Source organism: Salvelinus alpinus, chromosome 2 (assembly GCF_045679555.1).
Source record: "Salvelinus alpinus chromosome 2, SLU_Salpinus.1, whole genome shotgun sequence".
Taxonomy (NCBI): Eukaryota; Metazoa; Chordata; class Actinopteri; order Salmoniformes; family Salmonidae; genus Salvelinus; species Salvelinus alpinus.
Genome location: NC_092087.1, coordinates 68,367,247 through 68,392,414, shown reverse-complemented (window position 1 = coordinate 68,392,414; position 25,168 = coordinate 68,367,247). Strand labels below are relative to the sequence as shown.

Here is a 25,168-nt window from a genome sequence, read left to right as displayed (position 1 = left end):
GGTATTTATTTTGGCCATTGCCCAATGTATACAGTGGGGCAAAAAAGTATTTAGTCAGCCACCAATTGTGCAAGTTCTCCCACTTAAAAAGATGAGAGAGGCCTGTAATTCTTCATAGGTACACTTCAACTATGACAGACAAAATGAGAAAAAAAAATCCTGAAAATCACATTGTAGGATTTTTTATGAATTTATTTGCAAATGATGGTGGAAAATAAGTATTTGGTCAATAACAAAAGTTTCTCAATACTTTGTTATATACCCTTTGTTGGCAATGACAGAGGTCAAACGTTTTCTGTAAGTCTTCACAAGGTTTTCACACACTGTTGCTGGTATTTTGTCCCATTCCGCCATGCAGATCTCCTCTAGAGCATTGATGTTTTGGGTCTGTTGCTGGGCATCACGGACTTTCAACTCCCTCCAAAGATGTTTTATGGGGTTGAGATCTGGAGACTGGCTAGGCCACTCCAGGACCTTGAAATGCTTCTTACGAAGCCACTCCTTCGTTGCCCGGGCGGTGTGTTTGGGATCATTGTCATGCTGAAAGACCCAGCCACGTTTCATCTTCAATGCCCTTGCTGATGGAAGGAGGTTTTCACTCAAAATCTCACGATACATGGCCCCATTTATTTTGTCCTTTACACGGATCAGTCGTCCTGGTCCCTTTGCAGAAAAACAGCCCCAAAGCATGATGTTTCCACCCCCATGCTTTACAGTAGGTATGGTGTTCTTTGGATGCAACTCAGCATTCTTTGTCCTCCAAACACGACGAGTTGAGTTTTTACCAAAAAGTTCTATTTTGGTTTCATCTGACCATATGACATTCTCCCAATCTTCTTCTGGATCATCCAAATGCTCTCTAGCAAACTTCCGACGGGCCTGGACATGTACTGGCTTAAGCAGGGGGACACGTCTGGCACTGCAGGATTTGAGTCCCTGGCGGCGTAGTGTGTTACTGATGGTAGGCTTTGTTACTTTGGTCCCAGCTCTCTGCAGGTCATTCACTAGGTCCCCCCGTGTGGTTCTGGGATTTTTGCTCACCGTTCTTGTGATCATTTTGACCCCACGGGGTGAGATCTTGCGTGAAGCCCCAGATCGAGGGAGATTATCAGTGGTCTTGTATGTCTTCCATTTCCTAATAATTGCTCCCACAGTTGATTTCTTCAAACCAAGCTGCTTACCTATTGTAGATTCAGTCTTCCCAGCCTGGTGCAGGTCTACAATTTTGTTTCTGGTGTCCTTTGACAGCTCTTTGGTCTTGGCCATAGTGGAGTTTGGAGTGTGACTGTTTGAGGTTGTGGACAGGTGTCTTTTATACTGATAACAAGTTCAAACAGGTGCCATTAATACAGGTAACGAGTGGAGGACAGAGGAGCCTCTTAAAAAATAAGTTACAGGTCTGTGAGAGCCAGAAATCTTGCTTGTTTGTAGGTGACCAAATACTTATTTTCCACCATAATTTGCAAATAAATTCATTAAAAGTCCTACAATGTGATTTTCTGGATTTTTTTTTCTCATTTTGTCTGTCATAGTTGAAGTGTACCTATGATGAAAATTACAGGCCTCTCTCATCTTTTTAAGTGGGAGAACTTGCACAATTGGTGGCTGACTAAATACTTTTTTGCCCCACTGTATATTGTTAATCTGCTACTAATGCATTAGCTTGATATTTAGCCATATATGGCACCTTCGGGTCACCAAGACAACTACTTACGTCTACACTATGAGCACTAACATCCGTCTTGCCTTCTGCTGAAGTCCTGCCCTTACGACTGCTACAAGGCTAACTATTTGTTACAGAGTGACGAATATGTGATGGCTTAGGCCTATAACCTAATCATAAATATGAGGACAAGTGGGATATAGATACTTTTTAGAAATTGGGAGAGAAAAGCACTGAGGTCGCAGACAACTGTAGTATGACATGTAATGGGGGGGGGGGGGGGGGTTATTGGACACAGGGGAGGGTAGTCCATTTTTTCCTTGGTTCCCATTTGCTATATCATTTCTTCCATCCTAGCCAAATTTCCTAATCTGCTTGCATGCACCCTCCCCTATATTAAGGTGTTTTGGTACTTCCCGTATGCACTACGCTTTTCCACGTGCAAATTTTTACTATACCACAGGTCAATGTAGTCTACCAGTCTAACTGTTTAGCCGGCCCTCTATTCACCATTCACAGTGACAATAACGGTAGATGGATCGTTTGTCCAGATCTGCAATAGCTATCATAGCACACCTAAAAGCATTCAAAACTGCATCGATTTATAATATGAATCCACAAGAACAAATAGGAATAGCTGAGAGGCAGCGGAGAGGCATCATTGTAGCATGCAGCTCCCCTATTGATCTTGTTTAGGGACAATACAATTATACTACATAGACTAGCCTACAACACCACAATGCAATCAATAATTGCTTTATTGTTTTAAAGTGAGTTCAAAAATTCTACTCTAGGCTGCAGTGAAAATGTCATTAGAATAACGGCGCAAAAGCCCTGTGAGTTGAATGTTTCATTCCATGTGGATCTGTTGTGGGAATACTCTCGATAGTTTATACAGGTCTAAAAAGGAACAGTAGCAGGCCAGTCTGGTTGTATTTTTACTTCTGATACTGAGAGTCTGTTGCAGATCATCACTCTCCCAAGTCGTCCAATGATAATGTGGCCACATATGCTCCCGACAAGCCCAGTTATTCAGGAAAGTTTCAAACGCATTCCTTTCCAGCCCGAGCGGCTATTCCTCGCGCACCTACAATCTAACCCTTCAACACAACCGAAATATTTCTCATTTTACTTTCAAATGTATTACCTTTTATATGTGGTATAAACACAACCAGTCACAATGTTTTAATCCGATTAGGCTACTTCAAAAGTCTTCTGTAGGCATACACACGTCCGACCAAAATATAACTCCAGCATCCTCAAAACGGTTTGACATTAACCAGGTATCCAGCCAACCGTTTTATGCGAGTAAAGTACATGTTGGATAAAAATAAAATAGATGGAAACAGCTAATTTATTTGGCAAACTTTCCAAATGTTGACAAAACAAAATACGCTAAACAAGGTGGGATCTTTTTGTGTCAGTAAAATTCCTTATTCGAGAAATGGCGTTGGGAATGCTTTAGTGATATGTTGTGTGGTTCTCCCACAAGGACTCAGGAAAGCATGCCGTTTATAAGGCAACAAATTAAACTGGTTATAATGAACTTCACAGGGTGGTGAAAGTGCACGGTGATGAGCTTGGCTGACATTTGACAAATCAAAATAATCTCATCATGTAGGTGGGCTATACCTGCACTATATCTGCGAGCTATTGGATAGAGCACATGTGCCAATACCATAATGGGCACATTAACTATACCTACGCAACATTTTTTTGTGACAAATCCATCAGTAGGCCTAGAGTTGAAAATGCGATGGAAACCCATTTAATTTGTTAAAAAAATTCTGATACATGGGAATTTAACCGAAAAGTTATTTTTATGTGCACTACCTATTTATGGACAGACTTTCATCCGCAACAGGTTAATTTGATGGAAACACAACTCTGATAGGAAAATGTGCATCTTTTTTTAATGCACATTTTTTAGAATGATAGCATAAAAATCTGTTGCCAATTGGATGGAAACCTAGCTATAGACACCCTAAAGGCTATGGCAAGTGTGCCAGTCCAGTGTCACTTTGATTATGCCTGCACATCATGGTTCACCAGCAGCCCCAAACGTTAAAAAATAAGCTACAAACCAGCCAAAATAAGCATGTAATAATTGTACTCCCTATTCACACTCATCTGGATGTCGAGCATTTTAAGCTGCTAGGCTGGCTATCTGTGGGAAAAAAAGAGTACTATTAATTAAACTTGGCGTAGTCCATAGCATTATCACAGACTCAGCCCCCAGGTACCTATCCAACTATTTTTCCTTTGTTAGAGATGTCCTCCAGCATAATATCAGAGACAGATACTCTAATATTCACTGTTTTAAAAATAAAAGTATATCTGGTAAGAACACATTTTTATATACCGGTGTTGTCGCGTGGAACAAACTACCACAGCAACTCAAAGCCATACCGACCATAACCACTTTTTAAAAGAACGTCAAAAGCTGGCTAATGTGTGAACAGTATAAGCTTTTCTGTCTGTATCTCTGTACTGTGTCTGTATCTCTGTAATGTGTCTGTATCTATGTACAGTATGTATATATTTGTGTGTGTATGTAAAAAAAAAAAATTATAATAATATGGACCACAATGGAAATACGTTAACTGACAGATCAATCAATCAATCAATCAATCAATCCAAACTGCGCCGTGGCCATTTGGTTAATGGAAAGAGATATCTGTTACAAAACACTAAAAAAAAGTTTCATGACATTTGGAGATTGTCAAGAGGACTCTTCGATACTTGGTAAGCTTACAAGGTGGGGAGGAATGTATTTTCTGTTTTTCGGGATCGACATGGTCTATTTATTGTTGTGTTGAAAACTCAAACCGTGATATTGAAGTGCCTGAAGTCAGTATACTTTGTTTATTGGTTATGTTGCACTGACACAGACCTGTTGGTGTCAGTGTTGGTGGAAAATCCAATAGCATATATTTTATATAAATATGGCATCAAAATGTTGAACATCTGATTTCCCGATAGCTGATCATTGTCTTCAGCTGGCTCTGATCAGTGTGGGCCTAATGAAATAGGAAGGGAAAGTGGGCTCGTCTGTGGTGGTCGGCAAACCCTCAACCTTCTGGCCGTAGGACTGCATGGCATCGACTCAGCCACAAAAGCATGCCGAAGTGGTAAAGTCGATATCCACGTATATAAACACAGGATCGCTAACCTGCCCTACAAAGGCAAAATGCAGTAACTACGAATTTGGTAAAAAATCTTTGATCTTTTGTAAGGGCCAGGTATTATCTGGTTAATGTGGTATCAGGTTTCAGGTAAGGCCCAAGTGCAGACTGTGTTGAAGTAACAATGTTTATAGCAACAACAGGGGCAGGCAAACGACAGGTCAAAGCAGGCAGGGGTCGATAATCCAGAGTAGCGGTAAAGGTACAGGACGACAGGCAGGCTCAGGCAGAGTGGTCAGGTAGGCTGGCTCAGAGTCAGGACAGGCATTGGTCAAAACCAGGAGGACAAAAAGAGATACTTGTGCAACCCAGGAGCCGAGAAACCACTGGTTGACTATAACAAACAAGACAAACTGGCAAAGACAGACAGAAATCACAGGTATAAATACCCAGGGGAAAAGTGGGGAAGATGGGTGACACCTGGAAGGGGGTGGAGACAAGCACAAGGACAGGTGAAACCAATCAGGGCGTGCCAATGTGGTATTTAGTTTCCTGACAGAAGAACAAGCCAGTTGATCAGAATATATCAGAAATTGCTCTGTCTAGACAGAAAAAGACTATGAAGTCAGATTTTGCAGTAAAAAAAACAACATAGATACTGTGTTGCCTTTGTAGGGCAGTACTGTTATTGTTTGTTATCGTAAACATTAGGGGAGGGTCATGTGAAAATATGACCCTCCCCCCACAGTAAATGTCGAACTGTCCCTAATAAACCATACATAACACATTGGTAATGGAAAAAAATGTGATGCCTATGATCAGTGCTTGACTTAGGTGAAACAGGTGCCGGTACTCATTTTGGCCGCTGGTTCTGTTTGAATTTAGGTGCAGGAACTCCGTAATAAATACATTTTAGCCAAGTCAAGCACTGACTATGATATGACTGATATGTAGTTTCACTTCAAGTAAATAGTTTTAACCCAAACATTTGCCAGTATCTTTTACACCACTGGATGACGCTCCAATCTTCCAAATTCCAACAGACAGTAGAAGCACTCCCACCAGGCGATTAATTGTAGTGACGTCAGCTCAAGTGAAAGAAGGAAGCAAAGCGCTCAGTGTGGAGCTGTCAGTAAAAGTAGTTGTAGCGACAGCAAGGGAAAGCCCATAGATAGTACAGTGTGTCCAGTTACAGTCTGACCGCCTCTCCTGCTCAGTGGCAAAATACAGTACGCGTGGAAATACATTGGATTGAATAGGCATATACATTGGATAGAGAGGAATAACGTTGCTTTTTGACTATGGCTGATGTCACACAATTCAACGAGGGGACCGGGGACGTCGCGAAAGGGTTCGCTCGTAAAGGAGCTTTGAGGCAGAAGAACGTCCATGAAGTGAAGGACCACAAATTCACTGCAAGGTTCTTCAAGCAGCCGACTTTTTGTAGTCACTGCACCGACTTTATCTGGTAAGCACTTTTCCTCTCCAGATGGCCTCTGCCTGTTGAACATTTTGGAGAACTCCGCTGTCTTCTCAACCAGCTATTCGCTTGTCACTTTCCCAACATAGCTAACTGTGCTGCACCGTTACGTATAATTTCCTTACTGGAATGTTTGGTCTACCACGCCAAAGCTGGACATCTTCAAACCAACATTTGACTATAATGTGCTTCGAAATGCAAGCCCAAAGTAAATGAATCCGTTCTGCCTACAGTGGGCTAGATACACTATACACTGTGACAGACAATTTGTAATGTTTGTTACAAATTGTAAAAGTTGTATTTCTCTTAGTCCTCGTGTTTTTGATAAATATCGAAATAATAACTTCCTGCCAACGAAATATAGGCTCTAAAACCGAAACGAGTAACAAGTGGTAACTATTCGGGATGTTGGGTGGTTGAAGACGCACCCATGTTGACCAACCTTCCTCTTCAAGGGGTTGTGTTGTTTCCTTGACCATGTATTGATAACTGCAGAGAGAGATGTAATCTTGAGTGAGTGAACATAATTTTACAGTTACTACCTACCTATGGCCTCTAAAATACTCCTAAGTAATGTGTAATGATTATTGGGAAACACCTTAAACAGTTTAGGCTACTTGCTTTTCTCTTCTGACTGCAGCCTGTCCTACAGTACCTTACTCCAGGTTTGCTTTGCAAAATATAGCCACCTGGAAAAATAACAACCTGGAAAAATAACAATATTAAAGGGCAGTCGACACCCTTCAGGCTTCTCATCCCCCATGTCCCCTCTTGCAATATCTGAAAGGTGCTCCCCCTTTCCTATTCATCCACACAGCATTTCAATGAGATGGTATTCTAGATGTCTTGCCTCAACATTGAGCTTAATATTCAACATTTCCCACCGAATAAGCCCTTAATTGAGACAGATTTATACGTCTTGGAGACTACTGCTGTCTCTGCTTGATATTGCAAACATGTTTGTTTGTGTTTGTCAGTTTAATGCTATTTGTTATTTCATTGCTCACTTTCCTCTGTTTTCACAGGGGATTTGGAAAGCAAGGATTCCAGTGCCAAGGTAAAATGAAATTGACGTCCGTTCACTCAGCTCCAGTCCACCATGCACTCATTTGTGTGTGTTTTTGTACTGCATTAGTTCAAGAGGACCAGTCCATTTGACTTGCATTGACTAAAGAATGTTGCAATTCGTATTGGAGTTACTTACCTTTTCAAAGAGTTTGAGAGATACAGGTAGGCAATGTTCCCGTTCCCTCTAAGCTACAAGGAACAGGGGGCTCCCATCAGACTGCAGCACAGTCTTTTTTTCTTAAAGGGGCAGTGTTGTAATTTGAGATGGTCATGAATAAGCTAAGGAGCCAATAGGCAGAGTGTAGCATAATTTGTCTGATTCCCTGTAATAATGGTATGGGAATAATAATGAATTTTATTTTTGTAAAGTGGTTTCTTGCATCAAAAAACAACACACTTTCAGTCACCTCCTTGTCTGATGGGCAAGTGGATAAAAAAAATTCTTCAAAAGTACGCCTTCATTCAACACCAAAAAATGGACTGCTACTGTAGGCTTAATGATAGAACAGCTATTTCCATGTTAAAATGTTATGGGATGCATTTTTCTCCATTGTTTTTGATGGTAGGCCACTCTGGTGGCCCTACATTATGATCAAATAGCCACAGTGGCTAACTGTTAAAACAGTAAATTAAAGCAGGTACAGCCTTAGTGTTCACAGTAAACAAGCGGCGGAAGTTACACAGAATTTTCACAACTTTCAAATTTGCACCTGCATTGACTAAAGAATGTTGCAATTTTTATTGGAGTTACTTACCTTTCAAAGAGTTTGAGATATACCAGTAGGCCTACATTTGTCTGTGCTGTTTGAGTAGGATGTCTTCCTTACACACTCACACTGGAATATGAACTTGTAAATAACAGAAAATAATGGTTAAAGTATCTGTGATAGCACTCAGAAGGTCTAATCACTCAAAGAAATGGCATGGATTGATGTTGTGACTGTTTTCTGTTTCCTTCCCTTTCCCAATCTCATTACCATTTCAAGTCGTTTGAAGCAGTTATTAAAAAAAAAAAAAAAAGAATACGTTATTTATACATTTTTAATAAGCCAATGACTCACAACGTAGAGACTTTGAACTTTCATTACTCTCCAGGCATTTTTGTTTGAGTCTCAGGAGTTTCTTCAAATGCACTTTGAGACTTAAATCATCTTAATTGGATTTATGCAGCTAATGCTAGGGAACATCTTGATGTTTAGTTGTTGTCTGTGTGAAGAATTGATGGTCTACAATAACAACAAAAAATGGTTATTTATGATATCAAAGTGAGAACTTTTACAATGCACTCCTCAGCTCTTGGAAAGACGGACCTAGATGTTTTTGGGGACTACTTGCTAAACATTTAATGGAGAAATGAATGCGCATGCATTATTCTCAGCTGACTGACATGAAATCAAATCACACATGGCAATCTCATGGATGCCAGAGTTCAAATAGGCCTTGTAAAGGAAAAAGAAATATGAGATTTTCTCTACAAAACCAAAGCCCTATGGGCCCCTGTCAAAAGTTGTGCACTACATAGGGAATAGGGTGCCCTTTGGGACTTAGAATGGTGTACTGTAGCCTGGCAGCTGAATCTGCTTGTATTTTAACCAGGCTAGGTCAGAGGGGTTAATGGCATTCGTCTGTAGTTTGCCAAGTCTCCTTAGGCAGACTGGGTCTGTGTCTCTTCCATGTGCCATCAATAATCTCAATCTTATTGTTTACCGATTCCCATCAGGGCATTGCTCAAACATGAAGAATGTAGGCTGCTAGGCTGTGCTCGTGCTGAGAAAAGGCAAACTTTTGTCTCAAGAAATTGTTTTATCGAGGTACCAGTTACCAGGAATTATAAAAGGTTTCTAAGCTGTATATAGGCTATATATACACTGTACATGCACTGAGTGTACAAAACATTAGGAACACCTTACTAATATTGAGTGTACCCCCCCCCCCCTTGCCCTCGGAACAGCCTCAATTCATCGTGGCATGGACTCTACAAGGTGTCGAAAGCATTGCACGGGGATGCTGGCACATGTTGACTCCAATGCTTCCCACAGTTGTCAAGTTGGCTGGATGTCCTTTCAGTGGTGGACCATTCTTGATACACACGGGAAACTGTTGAGTGTGAAAAACCCAGCAGCATTGCAGTTCTTGACACACGGAAAAACCCGTGCACCTACTACCATACTCTGTTCAAAGGCACTTAAATCTTTTGTCTTGCTCATTCTCCCTCTGAATGGCACACATACACAATCCATGTCTCAATTGTCTCAAGGCTTAAAAATCCTCTTTACCTGTCTCCTCCCCTTCATCTACACTGATTTGAAGTGGATTTAACAAGTGACATCAATAATGGATCATAGCTTTCACTTGTATTCACCTAGTTGGTCTATGTCATGGAAAAGAGCAGGTGTTCCTAATTTTTTATACACTCAGTGTGTATATTTATGTATTCAGATTCAGTTTTATACTTTTAGATGGCAATTATTTTTTAAAGGGTAATATGTTGTCATGGACATTTAGTGAAAATAATGCTGCGCTAACTCAAGCCAAGTCTTCACAAGCCAGATGTTTATTTTGGTTCTAAAGCATTATGGCCTGACCTGAATATCTTAAATATAGTTTAATAGTGTTAAATTGAATTTTGGTGCTTAGATTGTTGTTGTAAGTGCTTGATTGTAAGCCACTATGGATAAAAGTGTCCGCTAAATGACCATTTTAATGTGTCTGATTTCATGTTGAAAAGAGAAACGACAGGAACTCATCATTTTACTGGAGACATCAAAGAGGAAGTGGATCATTACGTTATCTGCTGTCTCGATCTGTCCAACATTTTCTGAAGCTGTCAATTAGCTTGGCGCCAGAGAGAGAAATGTTGGTTCGCTGGTAAAGTTATTATATTGTTGGAATCGTACTTTTTCCTATTATTTTCCTATTGCCTACATGGCTGCACTTCCAATGAACTGGCGTAATACCTGAGAAAAACCCACTCTCGTCCTTTCTCTGGAAGATAAGAATGTGAGCAAAGCAGGAAGTTTTCCTAAGGAGCAAACACTTCATTAACGATACCGGTTGAATGCCAGTTAAGTATGTTGATTTGCGCTTAAGTGGTGTCCCCCTCGGATATATGCCATCCTCTGTTGAACATGAATGGTAGTGTAATGTGGAAAGTGGTGATCTTGCCAGCCAGTGCTGAGAGTCCCTGCCTCATGGTAAGTGCTGCTGCGTCAGCCAGCCAGGATGATGTTAACCTGCGATCATTGAGCCGTTGGTTGAATGTGATCCGTTCTGAAAGGATGTCTTCTGAGAGCTGCTGTTAAATGGCAGGAAAAGACATCCATTTGCTGGAGTATGAGGATAAACACTCTCCAGAGAAGGATTTTTGATCTCTTGGGGGTTCAGAAGCCCCTTGTCTGGAATATGACTTATTTTATTGTTGTGGAGTGAGTGAGAGAGCGCGAAATAGTGTGTGTGTTTCGGTTCCTGCATGTGTGTATCGTAAATTGTATGTACCCATACGTACGGATGTGTGTTAGACAAATACATAGATGCATTATGTACATGTGTGTGGAGCCTGTCTTTCAGGTCTTAGTAACTGCGATCGATAAAGACACTCCTCCATTTGTATGTCTATCTTGGTGTCTTGGAGGTGCGATGCACTTTGCTCAGAGTGTTTGCCGACGCTCGAATACTTGATGGCAAAGCCTGCTCGTTATCGAGTCAGGGCTAGGTGCTGCGGTGACATGTTTTTAGCTGTGTGCCAAAGCACCATCGGTGAAGCCCCATTCTGTCTCTGTCTTGTCCTCTCCCTCTGGGTTCTGTCACTATCGCAGCCTCGCTCGTGACTGTTATAGTCTCTGTTTGTCATGCACTATTAAAGACCTACACAAAACCCTTTCGTTCAGAGTATTAGAGTTAGACTATAGATGTGCTTTAGAGATATCAGCAACACTGTGTCGGTGCTAGCTGCTCTTCTCCCCTAGTAGGCTGCAGGGACTGATTTCTGTATCCATTCCATATACTTACGCAGAGAGCTGGTAGCAGTGGTTTTACAGCCACTCTGGAAAACACAGCATTTCCCCCTGTTATAAATCTGTTCCTGGGTCTGCTGCTAAATAAATCATGGCCACCGTATCAAGATGAAGGCGAGGAGGTATCGTCCCTGCTATTCAAAAGCTGAAGGTCCCACTTAAAAATACCTGTCCTCTCATCAATTATTAACGGACTCTTTAGAAATGGGGAGGCTCAAGTCAACAAGTCAACTTCTGTTGAGGACAGACATGAGCCTATCCTATTGGGCTTTCTGTGCCGGCCTGAAATGAAGTTTACATTTGATTTTCTGGAATTTGAAACCGTCTGGAATGAATGAATTTGTTGGTGATCAAATGTGAACTCGACATACAGTATATTGTTTCCAACCATTGTTAAATTGTTGCATGCGAGACATTAAAAGGAGCTTGTGTCATATTTGTCTCCATTCTATAACCATTAGCTACCAATCCCCCATGGAGGATTTCATATCTAGTCTGTTCAGACCAACTAAAGCGACATTGACATTTAAGAGTTCAAGATCTCTTCCTATCGTTTCGCTATGGGAATCCCCATAGCGCTTGTCAGAAGCCTTAGCCAACAGAGAAATCATATGCACTAGCTAACACTCAACAAGTCCTTTTTCCTTGGTTTGTAAACCGACACCTCACGGTCACAGTTGAGCTGTGCTGTTGTGTCACTACCATGTTACTCGCCCTCTCCAATTATAAGGTTGAGTAAATCAAGTAAAGGTGGAGGGTGAACAAGCAATCTTGTGTACCCAAGTGCAAGTAGTCACCATGTGAGGTGGCATTTGTCCCAATTCTTGTTACCCTCAGACAACCCTGTTTCTGTGGAATCCATTTCCGCAAGTTAACCTGCAGGCGTTTGTATTCATATCCCAATTACATAGGAATTGCTGTTGCCACATTGTCAACTTGTGGATGACTCCACACCCAGCCTCCATAAACTGTACCATTAAAACATGATGGCAGTCTTTTGTCCAAATGGTAATTATGTAGGTATTACCACTAATATTGAATGGAGGAGTTAGCGTAAGCATTCTATTGATGGTTATTGGCCCAATTTAACATTTAAGCCCATCTAGGCACATCATATACTGTACCAAGAGCGTATATCAATTGATTCTAAAATAAAACGACCATGGAGAAGTCTGCTTTTAGATCTTACATAATCTCCTGGCAGGTTTGTCCATGCATTGATAGCATATATTGAAACCATGAGAAACCAACCATAAAACCATTGGCTTCAAAACGAACTACCTCAGACGACTACCTTCTCTTCCGTTATGGTTGGAGTATGGATGGAGAAATGGAGCCCAGGGAATAGTGTCTGCATGGAAGGCCATTGATGGTTTGAAGGGTTGAATGGGTCGTCTTTGACAGGTGGTAGTGGATTTTACCCGACGCTTTCCAGTGGTCTGTGGCTGGTGAGAGTGGAGGAATAATAGGTTTCTTCATGTGAGAGGAGCAGAGACCAATCTCCCAAGGGAGGGGTAGGAGCAGAGCAATGCTTCTATGGACATGTGTGGTACATGAATGAGATATGTGGATGGACAATGTAATAGTGATGGCGCCACAAAATTGAGTCTTTTTCTCTCTTGTTTGAACTTAAACAGTCAAATTGAGTTTGATCAGTCCAATATAATACCTGAACAAATTTAGACAAATATTTACATATAACAAAAGGTTTCTAAGTCCTGTTCTCTCTATTCAAAATGACTTAATACAACCAATAACCAGTGTACCACAGACAAACCAAGCCTGTGTGTCTCTGTTCACTTCCATTGTGTTTGCAGACATGCTTAACCATGTTCAAACCAAACATTGACCCAGAGGAGACGTGACAACGCACTCCCTCCCGTTCCCTAGGAACCTTCCTCCTGTCCCATTGACGAACGGTGGCCTCTCAACCCGCTCTCAGATCATGCTCCGGGCTTGTTTAGACAGTGCTAAGGGGATCCTTGTGCACATCCTGTGTTGACAGAGGACGGAAAGGCCAACTCTACCCTGTGTCCTTACTTTTAGAGTTAGACCGATTTTATGATTTTTCACCGCCGATACCGATTATTGGAGGACCAAAAAAAGCCCATAACAATTAATAAATATATATATTTTTTTATTTGTAATAATGACAATTACAACAATACTGAATGAACAATGAACACTTATTTTAACTTAATATAATACATGAATAAAATCAATTTAGTCTCATAAATAATGAAACATGTTCAACTTGGTTTAAATAATGCAAAAGCACAGTGTTGGAGAAGAAAGTAAAAGTGCAATATGTGCCATGTAAAAAGCTAACGTTTAAATTCCTTGCTCAGAACATATGAAAGCTGGTGGTTCCTTTTAACATGAGACTTCAATATTCCCAGTTAAGAAGTTTTAGGTTGTAGTTATTATAGGAATTATGAAGCGTCGACTATTTCTCTCTATACCATTTGTATTTCATATACCTTTGACTATGGGATGTTCTTATAGGCATTTTAGTATTGCCAGCCTAATCTCGCGAGTTCGTAGGCTTGAAGTCATAAACAGCGCTGTGCTACAAGCATTGCTAAGAGCTGCTGGCAAACGCAGTAAAGTGCTGTTTGAATGAATGATTACGAGCCCGCTGCTGCCTACCACCGCTCAGTCAGACTGCTCTATAAAATATCAAATCATAGACTTAATTATAATAAACACACACAAATACGAGCCTTAGGTAATTTGATATGGTCAAATCCAGAAACTATCATTTCGAAAGCAAAACGTTTATTCTTTCAGTGAAATACGGAACCGTTCCGCATTTTATCGAACGGGTGGCAACCCTAAGTCTAAATATTGCTGTTACATTGCACAACCTTCCATGTTATGTCATAATTATGTAAAATTCTGGCAAATGAATTACGGTCTTTGTTAGGAAGAAATGGTTTTCACACAGTTCGCAACGAGCCAGGCGGCCCAAACTGCTGCATATACCCTGACTCTGCTTGCACTGAACGCAAGAGAAGTGACAATTTCCCTAGTTAATATTTCCTGCTAACATGAATTTCTTTTAACTAAATATGCAGGTTTAAAAATATATACTTCTGTGTATTGAATTTAAGGAAGGCATTGATGGTTATGGTTAGGTACATTTGTGCAACGATTGTGCTTTTTTCGCAAATGTGCTTTTGTTAAATCATCACCTGTTTGGTTGAAGTAGGCTGTGATTCGATGATAAATTAACAGGCACCACTTTGATTATATGCAACGCAGGACAAGCTAGTTAACCTAGTAATATCATCAACCATGTGTAGTTAACTAGTGATTGTGAAGATTGATTGTTTTTTTATAAGATAAGTTTAATGCTAGCTAGCAACTTACCTTCGCGCCTTGCAGCCACAAGGTCCTTTTGATGCTGCACTCGTATAACAGGTGGTCAGCCTGCCACGCAGTCTCCTCGATGATTGCAATGTAATCGGCGTTCAAAAAGGACGATTTACCTATTTGTTATGAAAACTTGAAATCGGCCCTCATTAAATCGGCCATGCCGATTTAATCGGTCGACCTCTACTTACTTTCCCCCGCAGTCCAGCAGGTGTGTATTCTTGTCCTCCCATCGCCCATAGTTACAGAGGACTCCCATCTGCCTTCCCCTGTTTTGGAGTTGGTTCTCAGCAGTACATTTTTAAGCTTGTCTCACTTTCTATTACTGTAACGACTAGTTTCAGAGAGACAGATTAGGTCTAGTTCTGGATTTAAAACATTCTCAATGGAGATTCTCCACCGAAAGTGCTATTTAGTCCAGGACTAGGCCTAATCTGGGTCCGAGAAATCGTTCCTTAGTATCCAAAAACCTTTTATAGTGTAGGTAGTTATGGGGGACTACAGCACTCTTCATTTGACTAGTTGGTCCTGTTGTATCTAGCAGCCTCTCTATGCTTAATTTAGCCTGTACCTGTATTCTGCAAGGTAGAGTTATTATTTATTTTTTTATAATCGACACTTTGTTAATATATATATAGTTTAGAAATGTTTTGACCAAGACGAGTGACTGACAGAATGTGTGCTGCTATGCTCTGACGCGCTGCATACTCATTGGCGTCACTCCAATTATGTGAAGGCGTCTGCTACATTTTTAATGGAACCGTAACTCTCAATGGGTTACGGTTCCATTATTTTTCCGTGGCGCTGTCTTCATTGTAAATGATCTGCAGTATTCCATATACTCTTTCCCCGCCATATTTCCCCTGGGTTTACAAGGCCTTATAAACTGTATAATGTGGAGGATGAATCAGAATTAGTTGGGTAACATAGATAAATAAGATGTTTTATTTACATAATATGCTTATGTGAGATACTATGGACTATACTGTTGGCAGTTGCACTTTTCCCTTCTCAGCTAGGGACAAGTCACTTGGGGCCCAGAGAGGGGAGAGGTCAGAATGGAACAGTGTCTTCATATGTGAATGTATCTGTTAAACCATGTGAAGGGATGGCGTGATTAAGGGGGAACCAATTATCTCTTGGCTCCACAATCTCTGTGCACAAGTCACTCCCCTCAGTGAGCTTGTCCAGGAGTGGGGAGAAGAGGGGGTTTACTTGAGATGGGAGAATATAGAGTTGACAATTGAGTTATGCCTTGGATGAGGTAATGTTTTGGTACTATGAAGTACCAGGAACGAGATTAGAACCTCGTCTTAGAGACCAAACTGAACGATAATTTATAGCTAATGCTATCTGGCTATGGGATACTCCTTTCTCAAGTAAAAGGCCCTTTGTGAAGCTCCTGTGGTGGAGCCAGCACATCTCTCCTCAGAGGCTGTGGATTGGGGCTTTCAAAATAGGGCTCTCCTCCCCTGGTGCTGAGTGCCAGAGAGATTGGCCACTACAGTGCACTCTGCCTTGGGTAGAGCAGATGTAACCACCACTTCTTCCCCTCTCTCTCACTCCGCATTCTCTCCATTCCACAGCATCCTGAGGGAAATTATCAATAAAGCCCTTGGTTAGCGCCAGGCTCGTTCTTATGTACTCTGAAAGCTGAGGTCATAACCTTGAATTATACCCAAGCTGATGATTCAGATTTTAGCTGCTGCTCATCACAGTAATGAAAGAGAATACAGAGAGGGCTTGCTAGTAGAGCTTGTGTGTGTCTGTGTGTATCTGTCTATGGGGTTAGTCATGCAACACTCTGATGGTAGGGGTAACCGGGCAGATTAAAGGGATGATGTGACCACGCTGGCCCCGGGAGTAAAACCGCTTAACCCCCTAAACCTTCCATTGGTCCAGCCTCTGGATTCTCCATCCACCGTAGGCCACATAGAACCTAGACAATCCCTCCTTTCCAGCCCATGTATGCACACAGATGCAACAGCATCTCTGGCCCCTAGGGCTGAGCAGCAGGAACAGAACAGAGCGAACCTCCGTTACATCCGTTACCCTGAGAGCTACTACAGTACAACAGCTAGATATCTAGGCCTGTATCAAACCCCTCAACCACGACTTACTTTAGTGCCAGGCATTAAAATGCTGTATATGGACTGTATCTAATCATCAACTCACCACAACTCACTTTAGTGCCCGGGTATTATTCAAATGCTGTAGACCTATATGGGTGTTCTAATAGCCAGGATCCCTGTGTCATGGATTGTCTCTACTTTGTAAACGACTTGCCGTCGCCACTGGTTGATCCAGGCCATTTCCAGGGCTGTGTGGGTGGATTATGGCTTTAGATCCAACAGAGCTGCTGTGTCTGTCTTTGTGGCCAGGCAGACATGGGGAAAGCCTGCATGGCGGAGATCCCTTCAAAACAGCCCAAATGTGTCAGTACTACCGCTGTGTGCCTTTTTAAGCTAAACCAGACAGGCAGCACCATGCTGTGATGGGGGCTCCCCAGAGAGTTGGAGCGATACCCAGCTACCCACACTGACCAGAAATGACTTTACAAGACAAACGGCCATTTTGGATTTCCCTTAAAACCTCTGTTTTCGACACTGTAGCTGTACCGCATTGAAATGAAACCCATCCGTTCATGTTGAATTATTTATTCACTAGGGGAAATGCTTTTTGATATGTGAACAGGGTATGTTAATATTTGAGACGCAGTGAATTGTAGCCGTTTTGCATGCCAAACACGGCCAGATGTGTTGATGGAGAGACTGTATTTCAGAGGGACTGAGAGCTTAATTATCTGCCTCTGTGCTAGAGGTCGACCGATTAATCGACCTTAATCAAGTTTTCATAACAATCGGTAATCGGCCTTTTTGGACGCCGATTACATTGCAATCGACGAGGAGACTGCGTGGCAGGCTGACCACCTGTTACGCGAGTGCAGCATCAAAAGGACCTTGTGGCTGCAAGGAGCCAAGGTAAGTTGCTAGCTAGCATTAAACTTATCTTATAAAAAACAATCAATCTTCACATAATCACTAACTACATATGGTTGATGATATTACTAGTTTATCTAGCGTGTCCTGCGTTGCATATAATCAATGCGGTGCCTGTTAATTTATCATTGAATCACAGCCTACTGTACTTCAACTTCACCAAACGGTTGATTTAACTAAACCTGCATATTTAGTTAAAAGAAATTCATGTTAGCAGGCAATATTAACTAGGGAAATTGTGTCACTTCTCTTGTGTTCAGTGCAAGCAGAGTCAGGGTATATGCAGCAGTTTGGGCCGCCTGGCTTGTTGCGCACTGTGTGAAAACCATTTCTTCCTAACAAAGACCGTAATTAATTTGCCAGAATTGTACATAATTATGACATAACATGGAAGGTTGTGCAATGTAACAGCAATATTTAGACTTAGGGTTGCCACACGTTCGATAAAATGCGGAAGCGTTCCGTATTTCACTGAAAGAATAAACGTTTTGTTTTCAAAATGATAGTTTCCGGATTTAGCCATATCAAATTACCTAAGGCTCGTATTTGTGTGTGTTTATTATAATTAAGTCTATGATTTGATATTTTATAGAGCAGTCTGACTGAGCGGTGGTAGGCAGCAGCAGGCTCATAATCATTCATTCAAACAGCACTTTACTGCGTTTGCCAGCAGCTCTTAGCAATGCTTGTAGCACAGCGCTGTTTATGACTTCAAGCCTATGAACTCGCGAGATTAGGCTGGCAATACTAAAATGCCTATAAGAACATCCCATAGTCAAAGGTATATGAAATACAAATGGTATAGAGAGAAATAGTCGACGCTTCATAATTCCTATAATAACTACTACCTAAAACTTCTTAACTGGGAATATTGAAGTCTCATGTTAAAAGGAACCACCAGCTTTCATATGTTCTGAGCAAGGAATTTAAACGTTAGCTTTTTACATGGCACATATTGCTGTCACGGCCGTCGAAAGAACTGGACCAAAGTGCAGCGTGGTGAGCGTACGTAACTTTTTATTTGGATAATGTCGCCAACAAAAACAATAAACAATACAAAACGACCGCGAAGCTTAAGAGGGCTATAGTACCCCAAACAAAGACAACTTCCCACAACAACAAAAGGGAAAAAGGCTGCCTAAGTATGATTCCCAATCAGAGACAACGATAGACAGCTGTCCCTGATTGAGAACCATACCCAGCCAAAACAAAGAAATACAAAACATAGAAAATAAACATAGAATGCCCACCCAAATCACACCCTGACCAAACCAAAAGAGACGTAAAAAGCACTCTAAGGTCAGGGTGTGACAATTGCACTTTTACTTTCTTCTCCAACATTGTGCTTTTGCATTATTTAAACCAAATTGAACATGTTTCATTATTTATTTGAGATTAAATTTATTTTATTTATGTATTTAGGGCAGTTAGGGTCGCCAATTTATTTTAAGAATGTGAAAAGTCAGAATAATAGTAGAGTGATTTATTTCAGCTTTTATTTCTTTCATCGCATTCCCAGTGGCTCAGAAGTTTACATACACTCAATTAGCATTGCCTTTTAAATTGTTTAACTTGGGTCAAATGTTTTGGGTAGCTTCCCACAATAAGTTGGGTGAATTTTGGCCCATTCCTCCTGACAGAGCTGGTGTAACTGAGTCAGGTTTGTAGGCCTCCTTGCTTGCACACACTTTTTCTATAGGATGAGGTCAGGGCTTTGTGATGGCCACTCCAATACCTTGACTTTGTTGTCCTTAAGCCATTTTGCCACAACTTTGGAAGTATGCTTGGGGTCATTGTCCATTTGGAAGATCCATTTGTGACCAAGCTTTAACTTCCTGACTAATGTCTTGAGATGTTGCTTCAATATATCCACATAATTTCCCCTCATGATGCCATCTATTTTGTGAAGTGTACCAGTGCATCCTGCAGCAAAGCACCCCCACAACATGATGCTGCCACCCCCGTGCTTCACGGTTGGGATGGTGTTCTTCAGCTTGCAAGCCTTCCCCTTTATCCTCCAAACATAATGATGGTTATTATGGCCAAACAGTTCTATTTTTTCATCAGACCAGAGGACATTTCTCCAAAAAGTACGATCTTTAGTCTGGCAGTTTTGGAGCAGTCGCTTCTTCCTTGCTGAGCGGCCTTTTTAGGTTATGTCGATATAGGACTCGTTTTACTGTGGATATACACTGCTCAAAAAAATAAAGGGAACACTTAAACAACACAATGTAACTCCAAGTCAATCACACTTCTGTGAAATCAAACTGTCCACTTAGGAAGCAACACTGATTGACAATAAATTTCACATGCTGTTGTGCAAATGGAATAGACAAAAGGTGTAAATTATAGGCAATTAGCAAGACACCCCCAATAAAGGAGTGGTTCTGCAGGTGGTGACCACAGACCACTTCTCAGTTCCTATGCTTCCTGGCTGATGTTTTGGTCACTTTTGAATGCTGGCGCTGCTTTCACTCTAGTGGTAGCATGAGACGGAGTCTACAACCCACACAAGTGGCTCAGGTAGTGCAGCTCATCCAGGATGGCACATCAATGCAAGCTGTGGCAAGAAGGTTTGCTGTGTCTGTCAGCGTAGTGTCCAGAGCATGGAGGCGCTACCAGGAGACAGGCCAGTACATCAGGAGACGTGGAGGAGGCCGTAGGAGGGCAACAACCCAGCAGCAGGACCGCTACTTCCGCCTTTGTGCAAGGAGGAGCACTGCCAGAGCCCTGCAAAATGACCTCCAGCAGGCCACAAATGTGCAGGTCTGCTCAAACGGTCAGAAACAAACTCCATGAGGGTGGTATGAGGGCCCGACGTCCACAGTTGGGGGTTGTGTTTACAGCCCAACACCGTGCAGGACGTTTGGTATTTGCCAGAGAACACCAAGATTGGCAAATTCGCCACTGGCGCCCTGTGCTCTTCACAGATGAAAGCAGGTTCACACTGAGCACACATGTGACAGAGTCTGGAGACGCCGTGGAGAACGTTCTGCTGCCTGCAACATCCTCCAGCATGACCGGTTTGGCGGTGGGTCAGTCATGGTGTGGGGTAGCATTTCTTTTTGGGGCCGCACAGCCCTCCATGTGCTTGCCAGAGGTAGCCTGACTGCCATTAGGTACCGAGATGAGATCCTCAGACCCCTTGTGCTGATCCTCAGACCCCTTGACCATATGCTGACACATGCACATTTGTGGCCAATTAATGTTGTGTTTGTGGTGCAAAATTACTCTAGGGTAAATAGAACGGAGACGGACACTTCATTGTAAACTGCCAATGTCAACAACTCTTATCCTCTAGATCCATATCCAACTGTCACTTGAGCCATAATTCACATAATATGACCTTACCTCACTTAGCTCTGCCTTGGTCTGAATGTTGTGACGTTTGTAGATAAAGTACGTTCATCTCTAGAAGACGCTCCTTCCTGAGCGGTATGACGGCTGCGTGGTCCCATGGTGTTTATACTTGCGTACTATTGGTTGTACAGATCAATTGGTTGTACAGATCAATGTGGTACCTTCAGGAGTTTGGAAATTGCTCCCAGGGATGAATCAGACTTGTAGAGGTCTACAATTTTTTTTCTGAGGTCTTGGATGATTTCTTTAGATTTTCCCATGATGTCAAGCAGAGGCACTGAGTTTGAAGGTAGGCCTTGAAATACATCCACAGGTACACCTCCAATTGACTCAAATGATGTCAATTAGCCTATCAGAAGCTTCTAAAGCCAACTTGGTGTATGTAAACTTCTGACCCACTGGAATTGTCATACAGTGAATTATAAGTGAAATAATCTGTCTGTAAACAATTGTTGGAAAAACGACTTGTGTCATGCACAAAGTAGATGTCCTAACCGACTTGCCAAAACTATAGTTTGTTAACAAGAAATTTGTGGAGTGGTTAAAAAATTAGTTTTAATGACTCCAACCTAAGTGTATGTAAACTTACGACTTCAACTGTGTGTGTGTGTGTGTGTGTGTGTGTGTGTGTGTGTGTGTGTGTTTGTGTGTGTGTGTGTACACACATACACACACACACACACACACAGTTGAAGTCGGAAGTTTATATATAAATAATAAAAGTCGGACGATTTAATCAGTATCGGCTTTCTTTGGTCCTCCAATAATTGGTATCGGCGTTGAAAAATCATATTCGGTCGACCTCTACTCTGTGCACATTCATTCAAATCTTGTTCGCCAGAGAATTCCAGCATGGTTGGAAATGCATCCACTGACACCTGTATGGCATGAGATAATAACCCCTTGTTGATACATGATTGATCCAAGCCGGTTTCGCAGTATGGGGCTTTGAAGTGACTAGGCTAGCAATCAAACGAAGAAGAGAGCCAGAGCTTTGATGGCAACCCTTGCCGAAAAAGGTGGAATATTTTTAGTTGTTCAATCACTTTTCTCTTGGTTGTCAGCCTGAAATCGAATATAACAGTTGTTCTTGTTCACGTACTTTTCAGAGAGCGAGTGATGGAAAAAGGAGGAATAAGTGACAGAAACGATAGACTGGAGGAGAGTACAGACAAGGCCCTTAGGACTATCACCAGTGTCTACTCCACAGTATGCTTTGTACTCTCAATACTCCTACTCTAAGAATAATATTGACAATGTTACCGCTGGCATCATACACCAGATGACGTCATACTTCAGATGAAAAGCTCCCTTTGCCGGACTGTTTTTCCACTAGCAAAGTTCCGGAAGCTTTCCCACACTAATCCTTGGAGCCAGGTCCTTTGATCTTGTTGCCTTGTCCATTGAGAAGATGTATCTGGACAGTACAGCTCACATCCCAAAGGAAAGAGGCTGCTAGGTCTGGACTATGTTGGTTGGTGGACTTTAGAGCTTCTGTCATATGGTTATGACTTGGCAGGCTGATCATAACAGAATCAGGTTGACAACACACAGCTACGCCAGTGGGAGAGAAATCATAAGCAGACAGGATGAATGGGAGTGTTGACTATGTCATGTGTCCTGATTTGCCGTTATTGTTCCATATCACGTCATGTCTAAGAACAGACCTATTCACGATAATCCACAGGTTCTCATGCTAAAATGTAGCCAGATTAAGAATCTGTAATCAAATATTTATTAAATTGTACTTTTAAAGCTGCAACATGTATTTTTTGGGGGTGACCTGACAAAATTCACATAGAAATGTGAGTTATAGATCTGTCATTCTCATTGAAAGCAAGTCTAAGAAGCAGTAGATATCTTCTATGTGTGCTATTTCTATGCTTCCCATTCTTAAGTAGAATTTTTACTTTTAAGTTTCGTACACCAGCTTCAAGCAGCTGAAAATACAATATTTTGGGTTATGGATAATATATTTCACAGCGGTTTAGATGGTACAATGATTCTCTACACTATACTTGCTCTTTTTGTCACACAAACTGAAATGGGCCAACTATTAGAATTTTAGCAACCAGGAAATGGTGTAGCGATTTCTGCGTAGTGCATCCTTTAACTATTATATTAAGTTGTTTTGAACTGCTAGCTTGTAGCCTAGAAATTACTTTCAGATACCAAGATGCTTTCTGTCTTTTCAATGGCTCTTTTGCTTATCGCTCACCAGTATTGTGTTGTGCCAGACAAAGAGATGCATTGAACATTGAAAGTGTCATCCAATTTGACTCTTATGTTTACATGGTCTGTGCTTGTATTCAATTAGTGTTGTGTTTGCGGTGCAAAATGACTCTAGGGTAAATAGAACGGAGACGCTCCACTTGTGGTAACTAGGGAGACGGACACTTCATTGTAACCTGCCAATGTCAACACCTCTTATCCTCTAGATCCATAGGCTTTCTATAGAACGCGCTAATGGGTGCTATAGCTACTGTATTTGCAACTGTCACTTGAGCCATAATTCACATAATGTGACGTTACCTCACTTAGCTCTGCCTTGGTCTGAATGTTGTGACGTTTTGTAGATAAACTGGCTTCCTTTAAAGATGCATTATGCAGAATCGCTCCTCCATTTCCCGGTTGCTAAAATTTGAATAGTTAGCCTAATTTCAGTTTGACAAAACAAGCAGTCATTGTGCAGACAATCATTGTACCATCTGAACCGCAGTGAAATATCCTTAACGTAATAAAAAATACTGTATTTTTAGCTGTTTAAAGCTGGTGTACAAAACCGAACGTAAAAGACACAAACTAAACTTAAGCATAGAAATAGATTACATGGAACAGATCTACTGCTTCTTAGACTTGCTTTCAATGAGAATGACAGACCTATAATACACAGTTCTATGCGAATTTGGTTGGGTCGCCCAAAATGTTACATATTGTAGCTTTTAAGTAAATTATTGAAGTGTAGGTTAGGCGGCTTATAGCATATCATGCTGCTATTCAGCTGCCTGCTCGAACAGCAGCTTTTACTGTAAATAAAGTGAATCGAATGTTTTTTATACTACGTGGACTACATCAATGAAGAAGAATCCCTTTTGGAGTTATGAGGGTTTAGCACTCTACTCATGATCATACCAGGATTGCAAAATTTTTGGAACTTTCAATAAATTACATGGTTTTCCCGAAAATCCTGGTTGGAGGATTCCCGAAATCAGGAAGGTATAAGCAGGAAATCGGGACTCCTCATAGCAGGATTTATGGAAGAACGGGGAATTTATTGAAAGTTCCAGGCATTTTGCAACCCTAATCAATGCCATGGGTAAATCCATCTACTCAATCTGAGTCTCTATGACAACACGAAGTGACACGCACAAAATGTACCACTTCTGCGCGCAGGGCACTTGGCGGCAGCTGGATTTCCCTTACACCATTTACCGTTGACCCTCCGCCTACCACATGAACTGAGCAACATCTTCCATTTTCTAGAGCTTTCTGGAGCTCCCATGCTATGTCAATGATCATTGATCCCTGTCATGCCCGGACCCAGTAAGTCTTAACCAGGCTCTCTCAGGACTTAGCGTCTAATGATGCTCTTCTATAATGTTTTCTAGTGGATCTATGCAAAGCGTCTCAGAGTAGGAGTGCTGATCTTGGATCAGTTTTGCCTATTAAATCATAACGATTAAGAGGGGGGACCTGATCCTAGGCCAGCACTCTTACTCTGAGAAGCTTTGTGAATACGGGCCCTAGTTAAAGCATAGCTTGTTTTAATAGGACTCTAGCCGTCCACTTCATAAAGCTGTCATGGCACGTAAAGGGGGAAATTGGAGAGGTAAAATACCCCATGTTGGTGCAGAGATCTGATGGCTGAGGAACTTTAACACTAGAACAGCTGGGCCTCGAGGGGACCTGCCTTCAAGCTTCAGACGTTCTGACTGCAACATTCTAACAGTGTAATTTAATACATTTCATTATTAGAATACACCTTTTATTTCAAATGACACAATAGCATTTTCATTAGTTTGTTACTGTAGGCTATATGTCAAATAAAAAAAACATAAAATTCAAGTGTTCATTCAATTCTATTT

At 41.5% G+C, this 25,168-nt stretch overlaps 1 protein-coding gene across 1 annotated transcript in view; it reads left to right on the top strand.

Annotated features, from left to right (window-relative positions):
* The first annotated feature begins 5,877 nt into the window (after nucleotides 1–5,877).
* LOC139567524 (protein kinase C alpha type) overlaps nucleotides 5,878–25,168 on the top strand; it is a 201,614-nt gene continuing 182,323 nt past the window's right edge. The window contains exons 1-2 of the mRNA XM_071388853.1: nucleotides 5,878–6,256; nucleotides 7,294–7,325. Of these exons, the coding sequence (XP_071244954.1) occupies nucleotides 6,090–6,256; nucleotides 7,294–7,325 (199 nt within the window). The 5' untranslated portion in view covers nucleotides 5,878–6,089. The remainder of the gene's footprint in view (nucleotides 6,257–7,293; nucleotides 7,326–25,168) is intronic.